A 16,766-nucleotide genomic window follows, 5' to 3' on the forward strand; every position below is an offset into this window, starting at 1 on the left:
CAATTAACCCTCCTGGATTAATCCCCTGGGCTCCAAACTTCTGCTTCTCTTGTCTCATCTCATCACACCCATGGGGTTTTATTAAGCCGAGCCCAGCTCCCCGCTGTGTGGCCACGCTCAACACAACCCGCTTCCTTCTCCTTGGTTTGACTTTTCTCTACTTCTGTTCACTTCACTTTGCAGCTGCGGCTTGACGCTGACTTCCTGTTGACTGCTTTGTAGAGAAGGAAGCCCTCGTGAACAGCAGGAGAAAGTGCCTGTTCACTCAGCATCCTCATACTGGAAGCTGCAGGATGGCGAGAAGATTCCCCATTCCCGTGTTGCTTCTTGCGATTTGCTGCCTGGCATCTGCAGGTAAGTTCCTCTCATTGATCAGCTACACGTGAAGCTAATCGTCAGATACACATTCGTGCAAATCATTTAAATCCTCATTGGTAGGAGCCAAAAGTCAAAGCTGTGCAACTCTGGTATCAGGAATAAAAAGACACTGAGTGTGCACCAAGCCCTGCAGCGCTGTGTTGTCAGACAACCGAAACCTCGCCCGTACCCTGGGATTTTCCACTGTTCTTCCCAGCATGCCTTTCTAGACAGTGCTTGTCAGAGAGTCCTGAGTACGGGGGATTTACATTTCAGAAAGCGCTGACAAGTTCAATCTGAGAACACAAACAGTCAGCAGGCCGACACGTCTCTGTCAGATTGATTGGAAGGAGGCTCAGATGCTGCCAAATGCCTCTCAACGTGACAGCAGTTTAAACCGGCAAACCAAGAAGAGAGAGAGGAAATAAGTAAACCACCACAAAGGCGAATGCAGGAAATGTATGTACATTATCAGTGTGTCATATCAGTTACTGCAAGGCTCTGCTGATGTCACAGCTCACCCCATAGGAACTTTATCTAAAATGAAATGATGAGAAATACTTTACCTCTCACTTTGAGGAGTGTGCATGCTACTCATGACCTTTTATACTCTCAATAGGTAGTTGTGACTCTGAGCAACAGGTTCCCAGAGTGCTGAGACTTTTATCTGTGACACCCTAACACTTACTTTACTTTGTCACAGTCAACTCTATCGTCTTAAGATTGCACTCCTTGTTTCTGTTCATCGCTGAGAATGTCTCTGGCTGCAGGAGGCAATGACGCATGCTCTCAATGACGATGCCAACATGTAGGTGTGTTGCAGGTATAATGCTTAACATGCTCACTAGCTTGGTTTAGCATGTTGGCGCCTTAACATTTAGTGATTAGCACTAAACCCAGAAGCTGTGTCCATGTTTTTTCTTGTATACTACCTGCTAAAATCAGTCAATTAGACATTTGTATTCAGCAAATATTGTATACAATTACTATGGATTTGGGACAGAGCAAGAGTACAGCTGAATCTGAGGCCTAAAGTATCAGTCAAATTGAATCTGACCTGATGATGGCACCACGCTGGCTTCAAAACTCAGCAGCGGTTGCACAATGTACGGCTTTGGACTTGAGCTCGCTCCAGCTTTAATCTGCAGCATTCCGTGTTGTCTCTCCGTGGTGGAACGGGAATAATTACCCCCGGTAGGAGGCGAGCCGGCGCTCCAAAACAAAAAAAAGTGTTTGCGTTTTTTTTCGTGCCCTCAGTCTGATTGCCGCCATCGGTTATTATTTTTCAAACGTTCTTCTCTGCTCTCCAGAGAGCTGACTTTTCCCTCAAACAATAGCAGTGCCGTCGGCATGCGCTGTGGGTAGAGCAAACATCATTTCCACCACAATGCCAGGATCTCCAACACAATGAAGTCACGTACAAAGTTTTCCTCTAAATGCCTCCTCATACGGCTCAGCGCATTGTTGTAATGTCACAAGGGACCGGTATTTTCAGACAGTCAACCAGATGCCCTTTCCCCCAAAGTGCGCTGGCAGCGAGTGTACTCACTGATTTACGGACACATCTTCGGATGCTCTTGGCAGTCCAATAAGCCCATTTTTGTCCTCTTTATTTTTCACACTATCTCTTCAGCCTATCTTTCACGTCTCTCTCTCCTTTTCTGTCTATTTCTATCATCTCGCAGCATCTGTATAAACAGTCACATCTGCCCTCTAAACTTGTCAGGAGAGCTCTTACGTAATGTTTAGATTGGTCTGCGATGAGTCTTCTCTCAGCGTAATGCTCTCCAGGATCTGGGCCTCCCATAACTCTGAAAAGTTGAGCCGAGAGCACCTTGACGTCCATATTTCAAGGCTCCGTTCTGCTGCTTCACTCCGTGTTTTTTTGTTTTTTTTGTTTTTAGCTGTTTATAACTTTGTCCTCCATATCCCTTACTACCAGTTTGTGGTTGCCTCTCCCCAGCTTGCCAAGACAGTTACTTTGTGAAAAATATATCGTGCACATTTGTGCTGTGGAATAGAGTCCTGCACGAGCCATTGCCAGGTATTAATTTGAGGCACTGGCCAACAGCACCGGCAGGATGCTGGTTCATACTCGAGGCACAACGACGGGCCGGTGACTCACTGAAAAACACACCAGCTGAAGCACTTTCTCCTCCTCCTCCTCCTCCTCCTCCTCTAGCCTTTCCTGGTTTTGCTTATGGGTCGGCTTGATGAGTGATGGAGCTATTAGTGCAGATCTGTCTTCAGCTGCTCATTGTGGAACCACATAGTTCTACAGCGTTAATAAAACAATAACTGGAAAAAGGGAATTAAATTGTGCTCACAATCACAGCGTGTATAGTTCAACTTATTACAGCAACGTAAACAACTTTCTCGTAGGTCTTCATTTTTGTATACTCTTGGCAGACACCGGCCACTGTGATGCCAGAAGGTTTTTTTCAAGTCCCCCCCCTTACGGAAGAGCAAAAGCTTCGTCTCTATACGCACAATGCTTTCACAGGGCCAGCGAGAGGGGGACTGCCTAAAAAATGCATTGCGCAACCACTGTAATGTGAGAGGTGGGGGGGTGGGGTGGAGAGAGGCAGGCGCTGGCGTGGGTCGGCTGGTCCAAATCGACACACTCCACACACGCACAACGTGCCAAACCGACAAGAGTCCCTTCCAGCGCGCTAAAAAACCAGATGTTGCCTCGCGATTCATGCGAGGAGCCGCAGCGCAGCACAGAGGCAGAGGCAGAGGCTGCTAGGCCCAGCGGTCGGGATGTTTACGTAGCAACGGGAGTCCCGCGGGTCTAGTTACAGGTCTGCCCCCCCCTCCCCGGTGAGGCCTTTATCTCAACAGCACTGTCGCCACAGCCCTGTTTGTGTCTTTTGCTTATTGAATACAGGTCACCCTGGTATTGCCCGGGTTAATTAACAGCAGTGTGTAAATTAGATTGTGGGGTATTGACTTTGGTTCGCTGTGACTCTCTGTGTGTGGCTCTCACTGAAGGAAGAGCACCGGAATGAGCAGACAGGTCTTCACAGAGAGACTCGTATCTCCGTCCAGCGCTTTCATATCTTGTCAGCCTCCCGTTAAGAGGACGCTGACGCAAATCTGCTGGAGTCAACCCAATCCCTCCCCCTTCACTCGCTCTCTCTCCCCCTCTCTCTCCCTCCATAGTTCCAGTAAGCAGGCATGTAAATAATTTTGGTCAAAGCCAGTAATGGGAGACAGCTGTGGCGATCGTGCCTTTTCCATTGTGTTTCACAGCCCTATATAAAAAAGAAAAGCAAAAGCTACTGGAGCTGGGGAGAGTTTGAGTGGGAGAGTCATCCGGAGTGTGACTTCATTGAAGAAAGAGAGTAATTGTACAAAATTGGACTCCCTTTATTCCGATAACCTTCGGAAGCACCGTGGAAAAAAACAAATAACTTGTGCTATCGCGTCGTCTTGGATGAGGTGTGATTTCTTATTTTTCAGCCGTAACCAGTGTGCGTTTATTAGAAGTCGAGTTACCTAATGAGGCTGCAGAGGTGCCAACTTTTCATCGCACGACTCTTTATCTGCAGAATAAGTCCTAATATGGGATCCTAACTGGAGGCTTCCAGGTGGTGTCTTTCAGCAGACCAGCCCCTCCTGGGGCCTCACCTTCCACACTTCTCCACCAGATGAGTGCTGCTGAAACACCATGTCCCAAATTTGGAATGACTCTTTTGGAAAAAACAAGTGTCAGTCCAAAAAATGGCTGCAGGCAATTTACTTTGCCCTAACAGACATTTGGGTTAGATCACACACACATACACATACACACACACACTCTTGGAAATGATCTCTTTTTCCACTTGATTTTCAAAATTTGATTGCAGATTTCTAACAGACGGTATTTGTGCTCTGTTTGTTGAAGGAATAAAATAACCCTTAGCGACATTATGCCCTTTAAGAAGCACTTTAATAGGCTGTTATGGTAGCTGGAATACAGCCCTGTCGTTATTTGAAGCATCTGCACAATAAAAAAAAACAAAAAAAAAAAAAAACTATTTATATAATTACCATTTAGGAGCACATCACTGTATTGCACATGTGTGGCACTCCCTCAGCATCGCATACATCATGTGCTGTCTTTGTATTTTTTACTTACTGAACTTCTATTCATAGCGTATTTTATTGTCTGGTGACTGTTCAAACTGTTGTAGTCACACTTTTTCCGTTTGTGAGCTGTCCAGTAAAGAGGCTTTCCCAGCGTCCTTTTGTACGTGTTAAAACACGACGGCAGCGCGGCATTTGACAAGTCATTCTTCTCTTCCTCGCCCCCCCCTTTCCTGAAGATGAAGGACCCCGGAGGAATGTAGTCCCCTTCCAGCTCATGTGAAAACGCTGTCCGCCTTGCCCTTTCTCACCTCGCTGACTCCTTCACGCTGGCACAAAGGGCCGCCATTGTTTCGCTCTTTGCTTTCTGTTGATGGCAACCTGCTGCTTCTCAGAGGCCCCCGTTATCGCATCTGAGTGATGATGTTTTTGTAAGAGATCACAGGAAGGACTTCTTTTTGGGGTTTTTATTTGATTAATGTTTTAAAAAGGGAAAAAAAATCAACACATTAAATGCACTTGGCGTTATTGATTTAGCAAAATCCTTTCCACACGCCCTCTTGGATCTTAAATTCCAACAGAAATGGCTAAATCCGGCTCTTTTTGCATACGTGAGTGCATTGTGATTTACAGTGTTGTGGAGGCTCTACAACATGTATTTCAAACGTCTTTCCGTTCTGTGGCTTTTGGAATTTCCAGACTTCAGACAGTAACTGGACAAGCGTCCGTCAAGCTTCCAGCTAGCCTTTCACCCCCACCTGTCCAAATATAATAACTTTCCATCACTCATATTAAATACTGCACGTTGAGGGTTGCTGGCGAGGTAGACGATCCGACACAAATGGAATGAGGCTGGGATGAAGTTGGACAACACAAGCGACTCGAGGTCACACCTCCCTGCATCCCCGACTGGGTTTGAATCTTCTTGAATACAGATGAAGTGGGTGCTCCCGAACCCCCCCCACCGAGCTGCTGTCTGAGAACATGGCTTTTGCAGGCATCCATGATTGATGAGGGAGATGCCCTCCATTTCTCTCCTTCTCCCCGTTTAACCCGGGGAGGCACTTCTGCTCGGGTACTTTCAGTACCGCTATAAGTACTGATGAGCTGATGGCCGATGCGGTCCACTTATGGTACGTCAACACCGCATTGCATCCGTCGATTTAATGCATTGTGTGACGGGTCCACTACCAGAGCAGCTACAACACATACAGGCGGCTCTGAACACAGAGATGTTTGAGCCGGTGGCCAGAAGCTAACTGTGCTAACAGAGCGAACAGCGCTAACCACGGTAACAGTGTTAACAGAGGTAACGGTTTTGACCTAGGGGGGGAACGGAAGGGGGGGGTATTTTGTTTTGCAGAGTAGTTGTTTTCACGTTTTACATTCTTAACGTTACACTCCAAACTGTACAGCTTTCGTTGACTGATCCTTAACATGGATACTCGACTACTTAACCATTTACTGCTTTTGAGAGACGTGAGCAGTTCTTGTTTCCTGACAACTTTTTTTTTTTCGTTCTTTGATATTATCGGTCCAGACAGCACATGTCAGCACCCATCAGTAAAGACATACAGTGACAGCACAGCCAGTAAAGTCTTTAGTCGTATGCACACATGCTCAGCTGTCTCACTTTACACAGTGGCTCCTGTGTTCCTCTGGGAATTAGCCTTGTCATCCATCTCTTCAGAGCCCTCTGATTTATGTCTACATTTAGAGGTAGAGGGAAATATACCCGCTTCCATCTGCCGTGCTCGCCTGGGGCTTCTTATGCCGCTCGTAATTGGTCAGGTTTTTTTTCAACTAATGGTGATGGTTTACCAACAGGTGCCCACTTCATCTGTCAGGGCGGATGAATAGTAACAAGGCTAACTGTCAGTAACAGGAGAGTGTTTTAACTGCCTTTCATTGCATGTAACATATCAACTACTGTAGCTTTAGCAAACGGAATAGTTTAATTTATTGTTTTAGATCAATTACAGATAAACCAATAAGCATGGTTGTAGATGCTTCGTCTTGTTTTTGGAAACTATAATCATCATGGAAGGTTCGATAACCACATTATTAATAATTTACTACATTGATAAACATGTACGTATATCAATGCAGGAAAGAGCATTCATATTTTTCCTGAATTATTATTATTATTATTATTATTATTATTATTAGTGCAATGCATTGTTAATGGCACTTTGTTTTCCTTTGCATCCGGTCCCTCCACTGATGGATGTAATGTATTGTATGAACACCGGTTAATATACTTACAAACTGAAGAAAAATCTTCAAATCCATACTTTACGTTTGCTCCACATTTCCCATATAAATACAAAGGAATCCATTTAAACTCGTGTTTTTGTCAGTTGCATGCCGGCCGACGAGATTGCGGCCGATGACCAATAGAGCGTGCCCGGGTGTTGTTGAGTTCCAGACAGGTTTGCAGGATATGCAACTTCAGATTCCACACTTTGATGGGTGAGTTTACGACTTCCCCAGAGGAGTTCAGGCTCACCCCTTTCCCTCCTCCCTTCATCCCGTTCCAGCTTCCTCCTCTTATGCCTTCGAGAGATAAATCCTCTTCAGAGGCAGCCCAATGAAATGAACCTACACTGCCCTTATGAAAGGGCTTTACTCACTTCCTGTAGTAGTGGCTCAAGGTTCAGGGGTGAGTGGGCTACACTCATGTCAACACTGCAGAGCCAGCGATTCTTTTAGTCCAAAGCCCCTTAGGAAAACAAAAGCGGGCCGTATATTACGTTCCCTAAACTGGTTTGCGTAGTCCATGGGAATCATGCCCTGCAGTAAAACAGAAAGGAGACCAGAGGATCCATTTAATCCTGTGGTTCATATGGGAACTTATCTCAGGTATCGGGAGGAGATGTATAGAAACAAAGAGGCCCCTTTGTGCTGCTCTCATTAAATGGACCTTATTATATCGTTGCATTATTGGAAAAGGTAGTCGGTTTCATTATTGTGCTCTTTTTCCAATAGGAAATTATAACTTTGTGTTGTCTGTTGACATGTGCGAGGTAATCTGCACTGCTTTCACTTTCTTATGAATCTGGAGAAACACGATTAGCTTGCATGCTAATACTGGGAACTCAACATGTGAGTGTGTGTATGTGCGCACACACACACACACACACACACACACACACGGGAGGTTCTGTTTGTTTATCTACGGAAATGGCTTTGTGGGAATATCAGATTTGTCCCTAACTGGCACACAGGCTGACATCACTTCCTGTGAACCGATTCTTGGCTCAGCGTCACAGGGTGGAAGGCAACAAAGTGTTTGTCTCCGGTGAGATAGGAGAGCACTGCATTGATACATTCATCTAACAGAAAGGGTCCTACTTTAGTCATCTTTCAATTTGAAATTTAAAGATTTAAATACTTTTTACATTTCTAAATCGAGTAGAACTTTGAAACTGGCAGAAGCTTGGATTATACATCGTAAAAGATTAATTATTTGTCTAAATCTGAAATGATTCATTCATTTTTAAAGTATTTTGATAATTGGTTAGTTTTTTATAATATTTTAAGCAAAATATACTAAATATCCACCAGTTCCAGCTTCTTAATTGTGACAATTCAATGTTTTTCTTTGTCTAATGTGATAGTAAACTGAATATTTTTAGTTTTTAGGACTGTTAGTTGGGCAGAAATAATCATTTGAAGGCATCACCTTGAGCTTTAGGAAACTGTGATTGGCATTATGCTGTATTTTACAACATTTTATAGATCAAATGATGATAATTTTATATGAATAATGCATATTGATACCAGAGTTATAACCATAATGTTTAAGCAGAGAAAAGAAAACACTGCTTTCCAAGTTGTAATGTTAGTTTTCTAAACTACACAATATTTGCACTGCGGACAATTTGCACAGAAATGTCCATATTTGTCTAATATTTTCAGACAAATATGAACAAATATTTTCTTATTTTATCTCATAATTTTAATATATGATTTTGATGACAGTACATGCATTCTTCAGTTTTTTCCCTCCATTTTTATGTTCATCTTCTCAGTGAAATAGTTTGTGTTCCACCCATTAAGTTGGTGGAATGATCACAGAAACCACGTGATTAATAGACAATGTGTGTTAATAGGACATCAGCCTACATATTCACTGGAAGTACAACAAAATGAAATACAATGATTTCCCCGTCCTTTTGTCGCATGTTGGAATAGACTGGATTACAACATAACTGAAAGAAATATCAGCACTTAAATTAATAAAAGAGGTGATAGTTTAAAAGGAGGCTGCCAAAGAATGTGAAGTAGTGACATCACCGTCTGGATCTCTCATTGTTTAAATATATCAAGTGTGAGTATTTATACAATGCTCCCTCTTTCATTTGGGATTTACTACGTTCACTTCCTGTCTTACCTCCAACACGATCACAGCCAAGCCTGCGTGCATTTTAGGCAATGTAAATAATTAAAAGACGATAATATCTTGTTACAGAAAATATTTTCCTGGTGCACGTGGTCTTGTAATACCAAATCCAGTGTTGCTCTTAGACTCAGTCCGTGTATATTCAGTGCAGATCCCCCTCCAAAAAGGCACAACTGAAGAAATAAACGTTTAACTTTGGGTGGTTGGGAGGGCAAGAGGTACTTTAAGGTGTCAGTCACAAGTCTTTCATGTCCATGTCCTCTACGTCTTGTGCACAATGAGTCACACAGGTCATGAACTGTGCTGGGGTGAACCACCAAGAGAAACTTTATTCAGTGCTTCAAACTGAGAGCTTGTCTCAGCACTTCCCTTAACTTTAGTACCTGTAGTTTGACTCTAAGCATCACAAATGTTTCTTTAGAATATTTTGGCATTTTCCAGTTCATTTATCTTCTATGTTGCACAGTGAGACAGGTAAAATGTGAAATTATTATACAGTAGGGTCTTTATTACAATGTGTGTCGGGATCCAACACTTACTTTTATACCAGATACTGAGTATCGTTAAGCAGCTATTATTGGATGTGTAATATGCTTTAGCTATGTTTACGGTAACCAGTAAGTTAAAGAAGTATTAAGATAACGTTGTTTGGGCAAACTGTAGTGGAAACTGATAGGGTGATGAAAGTTATTTTTTTCCACCCAGAAATCTCCCTCTAACTTGTCCCTTTCACAGCTGAAGCCACAGAACTCCTCTTACACTTCGATGTGGTTTTACACCTGAGAGTTCTTGAAATGCTGCATTGCTGACCCCAAAAAAGTCAGTCCCCACCCTCAACAACAGACCTTTAAGGTTTAATGGATTGTGGACCTGCACAGACGAGACGAGGTGATCTGCAGGGGTTTCTGAATAGCTGGCGATAACGAGCATATTTTGATAAAGTCCGATCGATATCCGATCCTTTGTTTGTTTGATATGGCAGCTATTAGAAATGTACCGCTGAGCAGAACAAGCTGGTGGGTGGCACCCAGTCGTTCAGAGTGTCAGATCATTCCCCGGTTAAACTGAGTCACAAATCCCAGCATGCACAGCTCAAAGAGCAGATTTAAACATTTCTGAGACTCTAAAAAGACATAATGTAAAAGTTTAACTTTGCAAATATAACAACAACAAAAAATACAGATCTCTACAGAAATGTAGTTAAATTAATGTTAATGTATTTTTTTTCTTCCATGCCTGTCAACAGAATGAATTAAAAGTTAAGAAATTGGTAGATGGAGCTCTCCTGTTTTGTGTTCTTCTGTGGATTGTCTGCTTTGCTTGGCTGGGTTGAGATCGATCTACAGTATAATGAAGGTATCGGATCATTCGTCTTTATGCCACGATGGAAACCACAGATCAGATTTTGCCCGATCTTGGGGAAAAGAAGCACCTCACCGCTTTAGTCCAGTGTTTGCAAAATGAATGTAAAGCCCAAAACGTGCACTGCAATCACCTTTTTGGTAATACATCACGTTTCATAATTTTCATGTATCAAGCTGAGGTTTGGAGGTATTAGTCTGTAGCTTACCACAATACAGTTGTCCAGTAAGTTTACCATAATATTTTAAACTGAGGTACCAGGAGTGGTGAGCTGCAAGCTAAAAAGGCGTCTAGATGGACACAACAGATTTGTAGTTTTTGCACATTTCCTTGCAGGATATAGTCAGGGTTACACTCTCTGCCCTTCATCTTTCAGACAGTTGGTACTCTCATGACTCTGAAGACGTTCAATAAATCTGAGAGATTACTGTTACAGCTGGAGTATCCCATTTAACTTCCCGTTTGGCAGTATCTGTTTGGTTAAGGCGGTGCTGGTGTTATAGTCAGAGTGTCTGGCTGGACTTGTTTTTCAGGCAGACCAAACAACAGCGTCTCTCATTCCTCCGCTGTGGGCGTTTGGCCTGGCCGGCTAAAAGGCACTCGTAGGAGCTGGACAGGACAAACTCTGTCCTCCATCGATGGCCGAGGAAACATGGCGAGAGAGGAGGGGGAGACAGAAGCGGTGGGGGTGGGGGGGTGGAGAGAGAGGCAGAGGGACAGACAAGGTGACAGAAGATACAAAGCTGTGGCACGGCCAACACTTGCAAGCGTTTTTTTTTTTTGTTTTTTTGTTTTTTTTCTCCTTTTAAACTTTTTTTTTTTTTTTTTTCTGTCCATTGAGGCTGTAGGCTGATGGTAATAACATCTGTGATGGAACTGGATAGAACAGTTGAATGAGTGATGGAGGCCTGATCTAATAAAGTAAAGGGGCATGGTTAATTTGAAGGCATCAAGTGAATCTAAACGATTATTTGATGAAACACAAATATACATATATAAAATATGATTGCTTTTCATGTTTTTTTTGTTTAATTGTACCGCAATTTACCTGTTAGTTCAGTCTCACGGCTCTCATGATCGTAGTTACCAGATGCAACAGGCGGCTGTTTTTTAGGGTAATAGCACTGACAGGCTCACTGTACCTGCCCAGCGCTGAACGGCAGACTTTTATTCCTCAGATGCCAATAAACACGACTCCAAATATAAACTAATATTGCTCTGTATCTGAGGATGTGAACAACCTTGTGCTAAAAGCGTTAGCTACATCTATTTAAAGGTGACTCCGAGGGGGTTTCGATCAGGATTTTTGGGGCCGATTGCTGGAAGCAGTATCGGTGGCTATCGATCAGCGATCTTCTGATCGGTCTTTACCGTTCCATTCAATTTCAAAATCCATCCAATGTATTTATCAGGAATAGTCTCGTGTCCCTGATGTTTGTGATTTTGCTGCATAAATTACATTCTTATTCCACATATTTTCTCAGTTGTGTATAAATGGAGAGTGTGACGAGGAGATACACGCACACGCACACGCACACGCAAACAGACTGAGAGACGGATAGCAGCTGAGGAGCAGAATCGGCAGACCAGTGTTAACCTGGCATCAGTTATCATCAGGGATCATCTTCTGGGGACCATGAATATCTGGATAATGTCATAAATGCCTATGAGGTACTTGCCTCTCTTAGATTCTAAACTTTGAATGTCCTACTTTTCTATCCATGTGGCACATTTCTTTTCTCCCACACGCCACCCTTTTCTGTTGTATTTTTAAGCATAAAAAAATAAATAAAAAATCCGATCATTGCTCAATGCGTATTGTGAAGTGTTGGCAGTCTCCCAGAAAGAACTGCGTTTTTCTTTGTCTGGCAGTTGTTTGTTATTCTCCGTGTGTGAGGGGAAAAAGTGAGTTGGAGTGCCCTCAGACGTGTTTGTGGGAGTGAGTCCTGATGACATGGTTTGACGCCGGCCCTTTGGGAGGAAAAGGGAGGGAGGGGGTTAAAGCGGGGGTTGAAATATTGATGCACCACAGGTTTTTGCCATTAACAAACCTTGTCCTTGTCCACCATAAAAAGACCCATGGCTTGCTTTATTATATATGTATGCTCCCAATAAGAGGTGGCACAAAGTTCAGGTTGAGACATCTGTCAAGGGCTTGGGATTTGTCTCAAGAGACAAATATGGTTACAATGAAGCCTGTTTTGTTTTTTCTCACAAGGAGAGGGGAGCTATCCATACATAATCTCTGGCTTTATGCCGATGTACCATAGGCTTATTGGAACGCACGGAAGAGAGAAAAACAATAGCTGTGTGTTCTGAGCAACAACAACAGCAAAAAAAGTCTCCCCCTTAGCTGTCCCCCACTGTTGAGGCACCGTGATTTTGGAGTCAGTCGGGGGAGAATTAAACATTGTTATCTAACCGTCTTTCACTCAGACTTTAATCATTTCCAAATGTCCCATCTGATTGCTACTGGCAACCTTTTGCGTGTTTAGCGTGATGTGTTTGAAATGTGAGTGGGGCCTCGGCTGGCACAGGACTGTGGCCTAAAACACAAGGTCTGACCTCGTGAAGAAAAAATACTTGGCCGCTGACGTTCTCGCAGTATACATGACTCTCTAATGGAAACGGGCTGTTCGGTGCCTCACTCAAACCTCAGCGCTGTGTTTCTGTGCCACCCTGGCTTCATGTGAGATGGGTGTATACTTGTGTTACACCCTGAATGTGAGTAAGTGGAGTACATCATACAGACGTAGAACATGAAGAAGCTCACACTAAAGAAAGAGCTGATAACCACCTGAAAGCTTGTGGCTGAAACGGAAGTTCCATATCATGTGAGAGCAAATGTGAACGTTGAGTGCCTTCCTGTAAACATCGGTGAATTATTTGTGTGAGCCAAGGAGCCCAGGCGTTCACTGGTCACCGCACTGTTCATTACAGCTGACTGTGCGGTAGACAAAACACTGATAGACACCCGACTGACTGAGCGTCGGTGTGCGTGCACCCTGCTGAGTGCTGCTTTGCTCACTTACTGTTTTCTGTAGTGGTGGCTGCTATAGAGCAAAATACAGATGATACCTCACCCTTTTATGGAATTTCATGGCCAATAAAGATCACTGATGATACAATTAGGACCAAATCAGATTTGATACCCGATGACATTACTCGTAGGATTGCCAAAATGAGAAGCAGCCAGCCGAGCGCTTTAGTTAAGACCTGTGTTTATGTTTGTGCATCAGAACCAGAGATATCATCTGTTTTTATTCCATGCATTCCTCTTCCTTGTCAAAATCTGTGGCCTACATTACCCACAATGCAAAAGGACTGCCGACAGTCCGGGTTGGAGTGTGTTATAATAATAGCAGCTAATGTAGGCTACAGTCTGGTAAGCTCACTTCTTTCTAACTCCACATCACAAGACATTTGTTTTTCAATCAAGGCTGACTCAAGTGACATCACTTGAGGACAATTGTCCGACTTTGTGCAGAGACACTAAAGTCTTTATACAGCTTATATTCACATATACATCAGCACTACCCAAGACCTGTACACAGACGTTGATGTTTAGTTCCCTTTTAAAGTGCTACAAATGTATCTGTCTACCAGTGATGTCAATGTTATTCAGTCACAGTAGAGAAAGATTTCCACCTTAACAGACGTAGTTATTGGCCAAAATTCCATACTGGGAACAATAATAATATGTCGGCAGTGGATTTACTATTTAGAGTCATGATCATCGTGTTCATCAAAATAAAATAAGTGATTTATTTGTTTTGTCCTTACAAAAAGGATTTCCAAGGTTATGTGAATTACAGTGAAGACTTAATTGCCTTAAGAGAATTCAAATTGGAATGCAGTGTGTTGATTATATGTCTCTCATGTTACTCAGCTCATAGGTGGTCAGACTGAGAGACGCTACGTTGTGTCGAGAGGAAAAACCTACATTATAGAGGACTGGGGAAAAGTGCATCTGCTGAATTATTTTGTTTAAGTAAAATGTGCACCAGAGCTCATACACAATTTACATAAACAAGTCAACACTCTTCTTCTCTTCACCACAGGGCGGTTGTCTCGCAGCCCGTGTGAGCTGCTGCCGGTGGGGACAGGACACCCGGTGCAGGCCACGTCCAGGAGCTTCACCGTCATGTCCGGCTGCGCCAGCCGGGGCACCACGGGCCTCCCTCAGGAGGTCCACATCGTCAACCTGAGAGGACATGCTCCAGAGGGACCAGACGTGAGTCATTCTGAGTAAAACATCTAAACTTGGAGTCATGTTGTCTACCACCATAATCAGCCCCTCAATTAAAAAAAACATTCAAGATTGAACCAAAATAGTACGTAGGGAAAACATTTCTCTAAAAACATTTTTACTATCAGTGTTTTTTTCTTCTGTATTTTTAAACCTGGACCCTATTTTAATGCTAGTCTTTGTCCCGGGACAACATGAAGCATGGCCAATACCAGTTAACATGAAAGAACCATTAAAACTGGCCCAGTTGAAACCAGTTCCCCTCCTTTTTTTTTTCCATTGTGCATTTGTTAGACAGCCAAGGCGACTTGTTTTGTTCTCCGGGTCGCAGCCTCTACGTCTTCTACTCCGTTTACTTGCGGATTACAGCCATGCATAGAACATGGCGCCAACTTCTGACGAAACTACGCGGACTACTTTATTTGCTCCAAACCAGTTGATAAAAACGCACCTAATTCTTAGTTCTTTTTTGCGACACTTCAAAAAATGTGCTTAAAAATTGAGGTACAGTAGACCTCATGACCAGATGAGCTTACCTTACCGAACACGTGACTTTAGGGGGTGAAAAAACAAGACACTGATTAGTCAGTCATTTAAATGTCTGCACGGAGGTATTTTCCAACTACTTATTTGTTTTTGAGCAGATCTCCCCGGTGCGCTCACTCAAACTGTCAGCACATCTCCTGATGGTGTTCCACGGGTTCTGAAACAACTCCCTGTCTTCAGGTGTTATACAGCGTGTCTCATGGCGGGACGCCTCAAAGTTAAGCCATAGTTTGAGGGTGAATCACGGGCCCACGGCCTTCGAACACCTAAAACAGTCCCACGTTCCCATCCCCCTCAGTCACAGTGGTGTGAAAAGCAGCGTGTATACACTTGCCATTGCAATTTTGCTGCTGATGCAGGCTTAAACATCCCCATGCCCAAATACACAGAAACACAGTGTGTTTGAGTTTGCTGCATCAGCAGGTAAATATAGCAATGACTCTCTGGTTCCAGAGGCTGTGCTTGTTCTGAACTTAAATGATAACAGTTCTGTGATCATAGCAATGAGAGGGATTTGTCTTTTGTTGTAATCCCTTATGTTTACGCCACACAATGTAATATGGAGGAGTTGAACCAGTGACGGGGCTTCTCTTCTATTTGAGGTTTGACAGATATTTTGATTACAATCTTCATGCAGGGCTGAGTAGGAGGTTGTTTCAGCATTGACATTGCAGAGATGCAACGCAATCAGGCCCAACATGGTACCATGTTACAACCATTCTCCCTGCTTGAATAAAGTTACGAAGTTTACTTTTCATTGTCCTACAGACAAGCAGTTAATATCAGTATTTATTGAATTATAGTGTGTTGTTTTTGCATAACTAATTACGCAACAAGTCACAGATATTAAGAATGCACTGATTTGTTTAACACACAAGGAAAAAGTGAACAAACGTACACTTCCCTCTGAAAGACAAGAGACAAAAGACGCTGTCAAAACAAACAAAAATAACTCTTGAGAATAAATTCCGCATGATATCTATCTATCTATCTATCTATCTCTCTTGTGTCAAGATGGATTATGATTAGACACATCGATATTAACACTAAACCGGGTTTTATTTTTAGACCAATTGAGTGGTGTTTTATGGGACAGCTTGTTGAGTGCTTTTCTGTTTTGAATTTGTTCCATAAGGACACTTCAGAAAGTCAAACAATCGCAACCATATTTTTTTCTGCTGCGGTTGAAGCTGCAACAACCCTTGAGACTGGCTGTCTCAGTTTCACTTGCTCTCAAGGGACCCTTCTGATGGTAGTGATGGACCAGGTAAGGGTTCACGAATACAGTCAACTGACAAGGTAGTGAAACGGATTATTTGTATGCTTTTGTTTATCTTGTCCGGAGTTAAATATGTTTGTCTTCTGCATAGTTTTCATTTTTACGATCTAAGGCAGAGGGAAGGCAGACTCTGCTCCCCTAACCTTTTTTTTAAATTTGTGTCTTTTGGCTCTGTGCTGAATTGAATGCATCTAAAACAATGATGAAGAGACACATTTATTTTACAACGTTAATTGCATTCGGTGTATGTAATACTTAGCTTCGTAAATGACCGCTCACAGCGTAACTGTAATAGATAGTCCAGTAAAACCTTCTGTGAAATCCATCTCTTCAAGTCAGTTTCTCCAGCTGTTGGTAACCCGTCACCTCCGTGGTCAAGTGAGGACGTTTGCGGAGGAGGCAGACATCCAGCTGTCTGTTCCCCCCCCCCCCCCCCCCCCCCCCCCCCCCCCCCCCCCGCGGGCTGCGGCCCCCCCCCCCCGCCCGCGCGTTGTGGC

At 43.3% G+C, this 16,766-nt stretch overlaps 1 protein-coding gene across 1 annotated transcript in view; it reads left to right on the plus strand.

Moving 5' to 3' along the window:
- The window catches only part of tgfbr3 (transforming growth factor, beta receptor III), a 49,848-nt gene that overhangs the window by 3,105 nt on the left and 29,977 nt on the right, over nucleotides 1-16,766 (plus strand). Inside the window, exons 2-3 of the mRNA XM_031872908.1 lie at nucleotides 184-354; nucleotides 14,257-14,429. Of these exons, the coding sequence (XP_031728768.1) occupies nucleotides 294-354; nucleotides 14,257-14,429 (234 nt within the window). The 5' untranslated portion in view covers nucleotides 184-293. The remainder of the gene's footprint in view (nucleotides 1-183; nucleotides 355-14,256; nucleotides 14,430-16,766) is intronic.

This window comes from Anarrhichthys ocellatus, unplaced genomic scaffold (assembly GCF_004355925.1).
Source record: "Anarrhichthys ocellatus isolate YVR2014 unplaced genomic scaffold, GSC_Weel_1.0 scaffold67, whole genome shotgun sequence".
Classification (NCBI taxonomy): Eukaryota; Metazoa; Chordata; class Actinopteri; order Perciformes; family Anarhichadidae; genus Anarrhichthys; species Anarrhichthys ocellatus.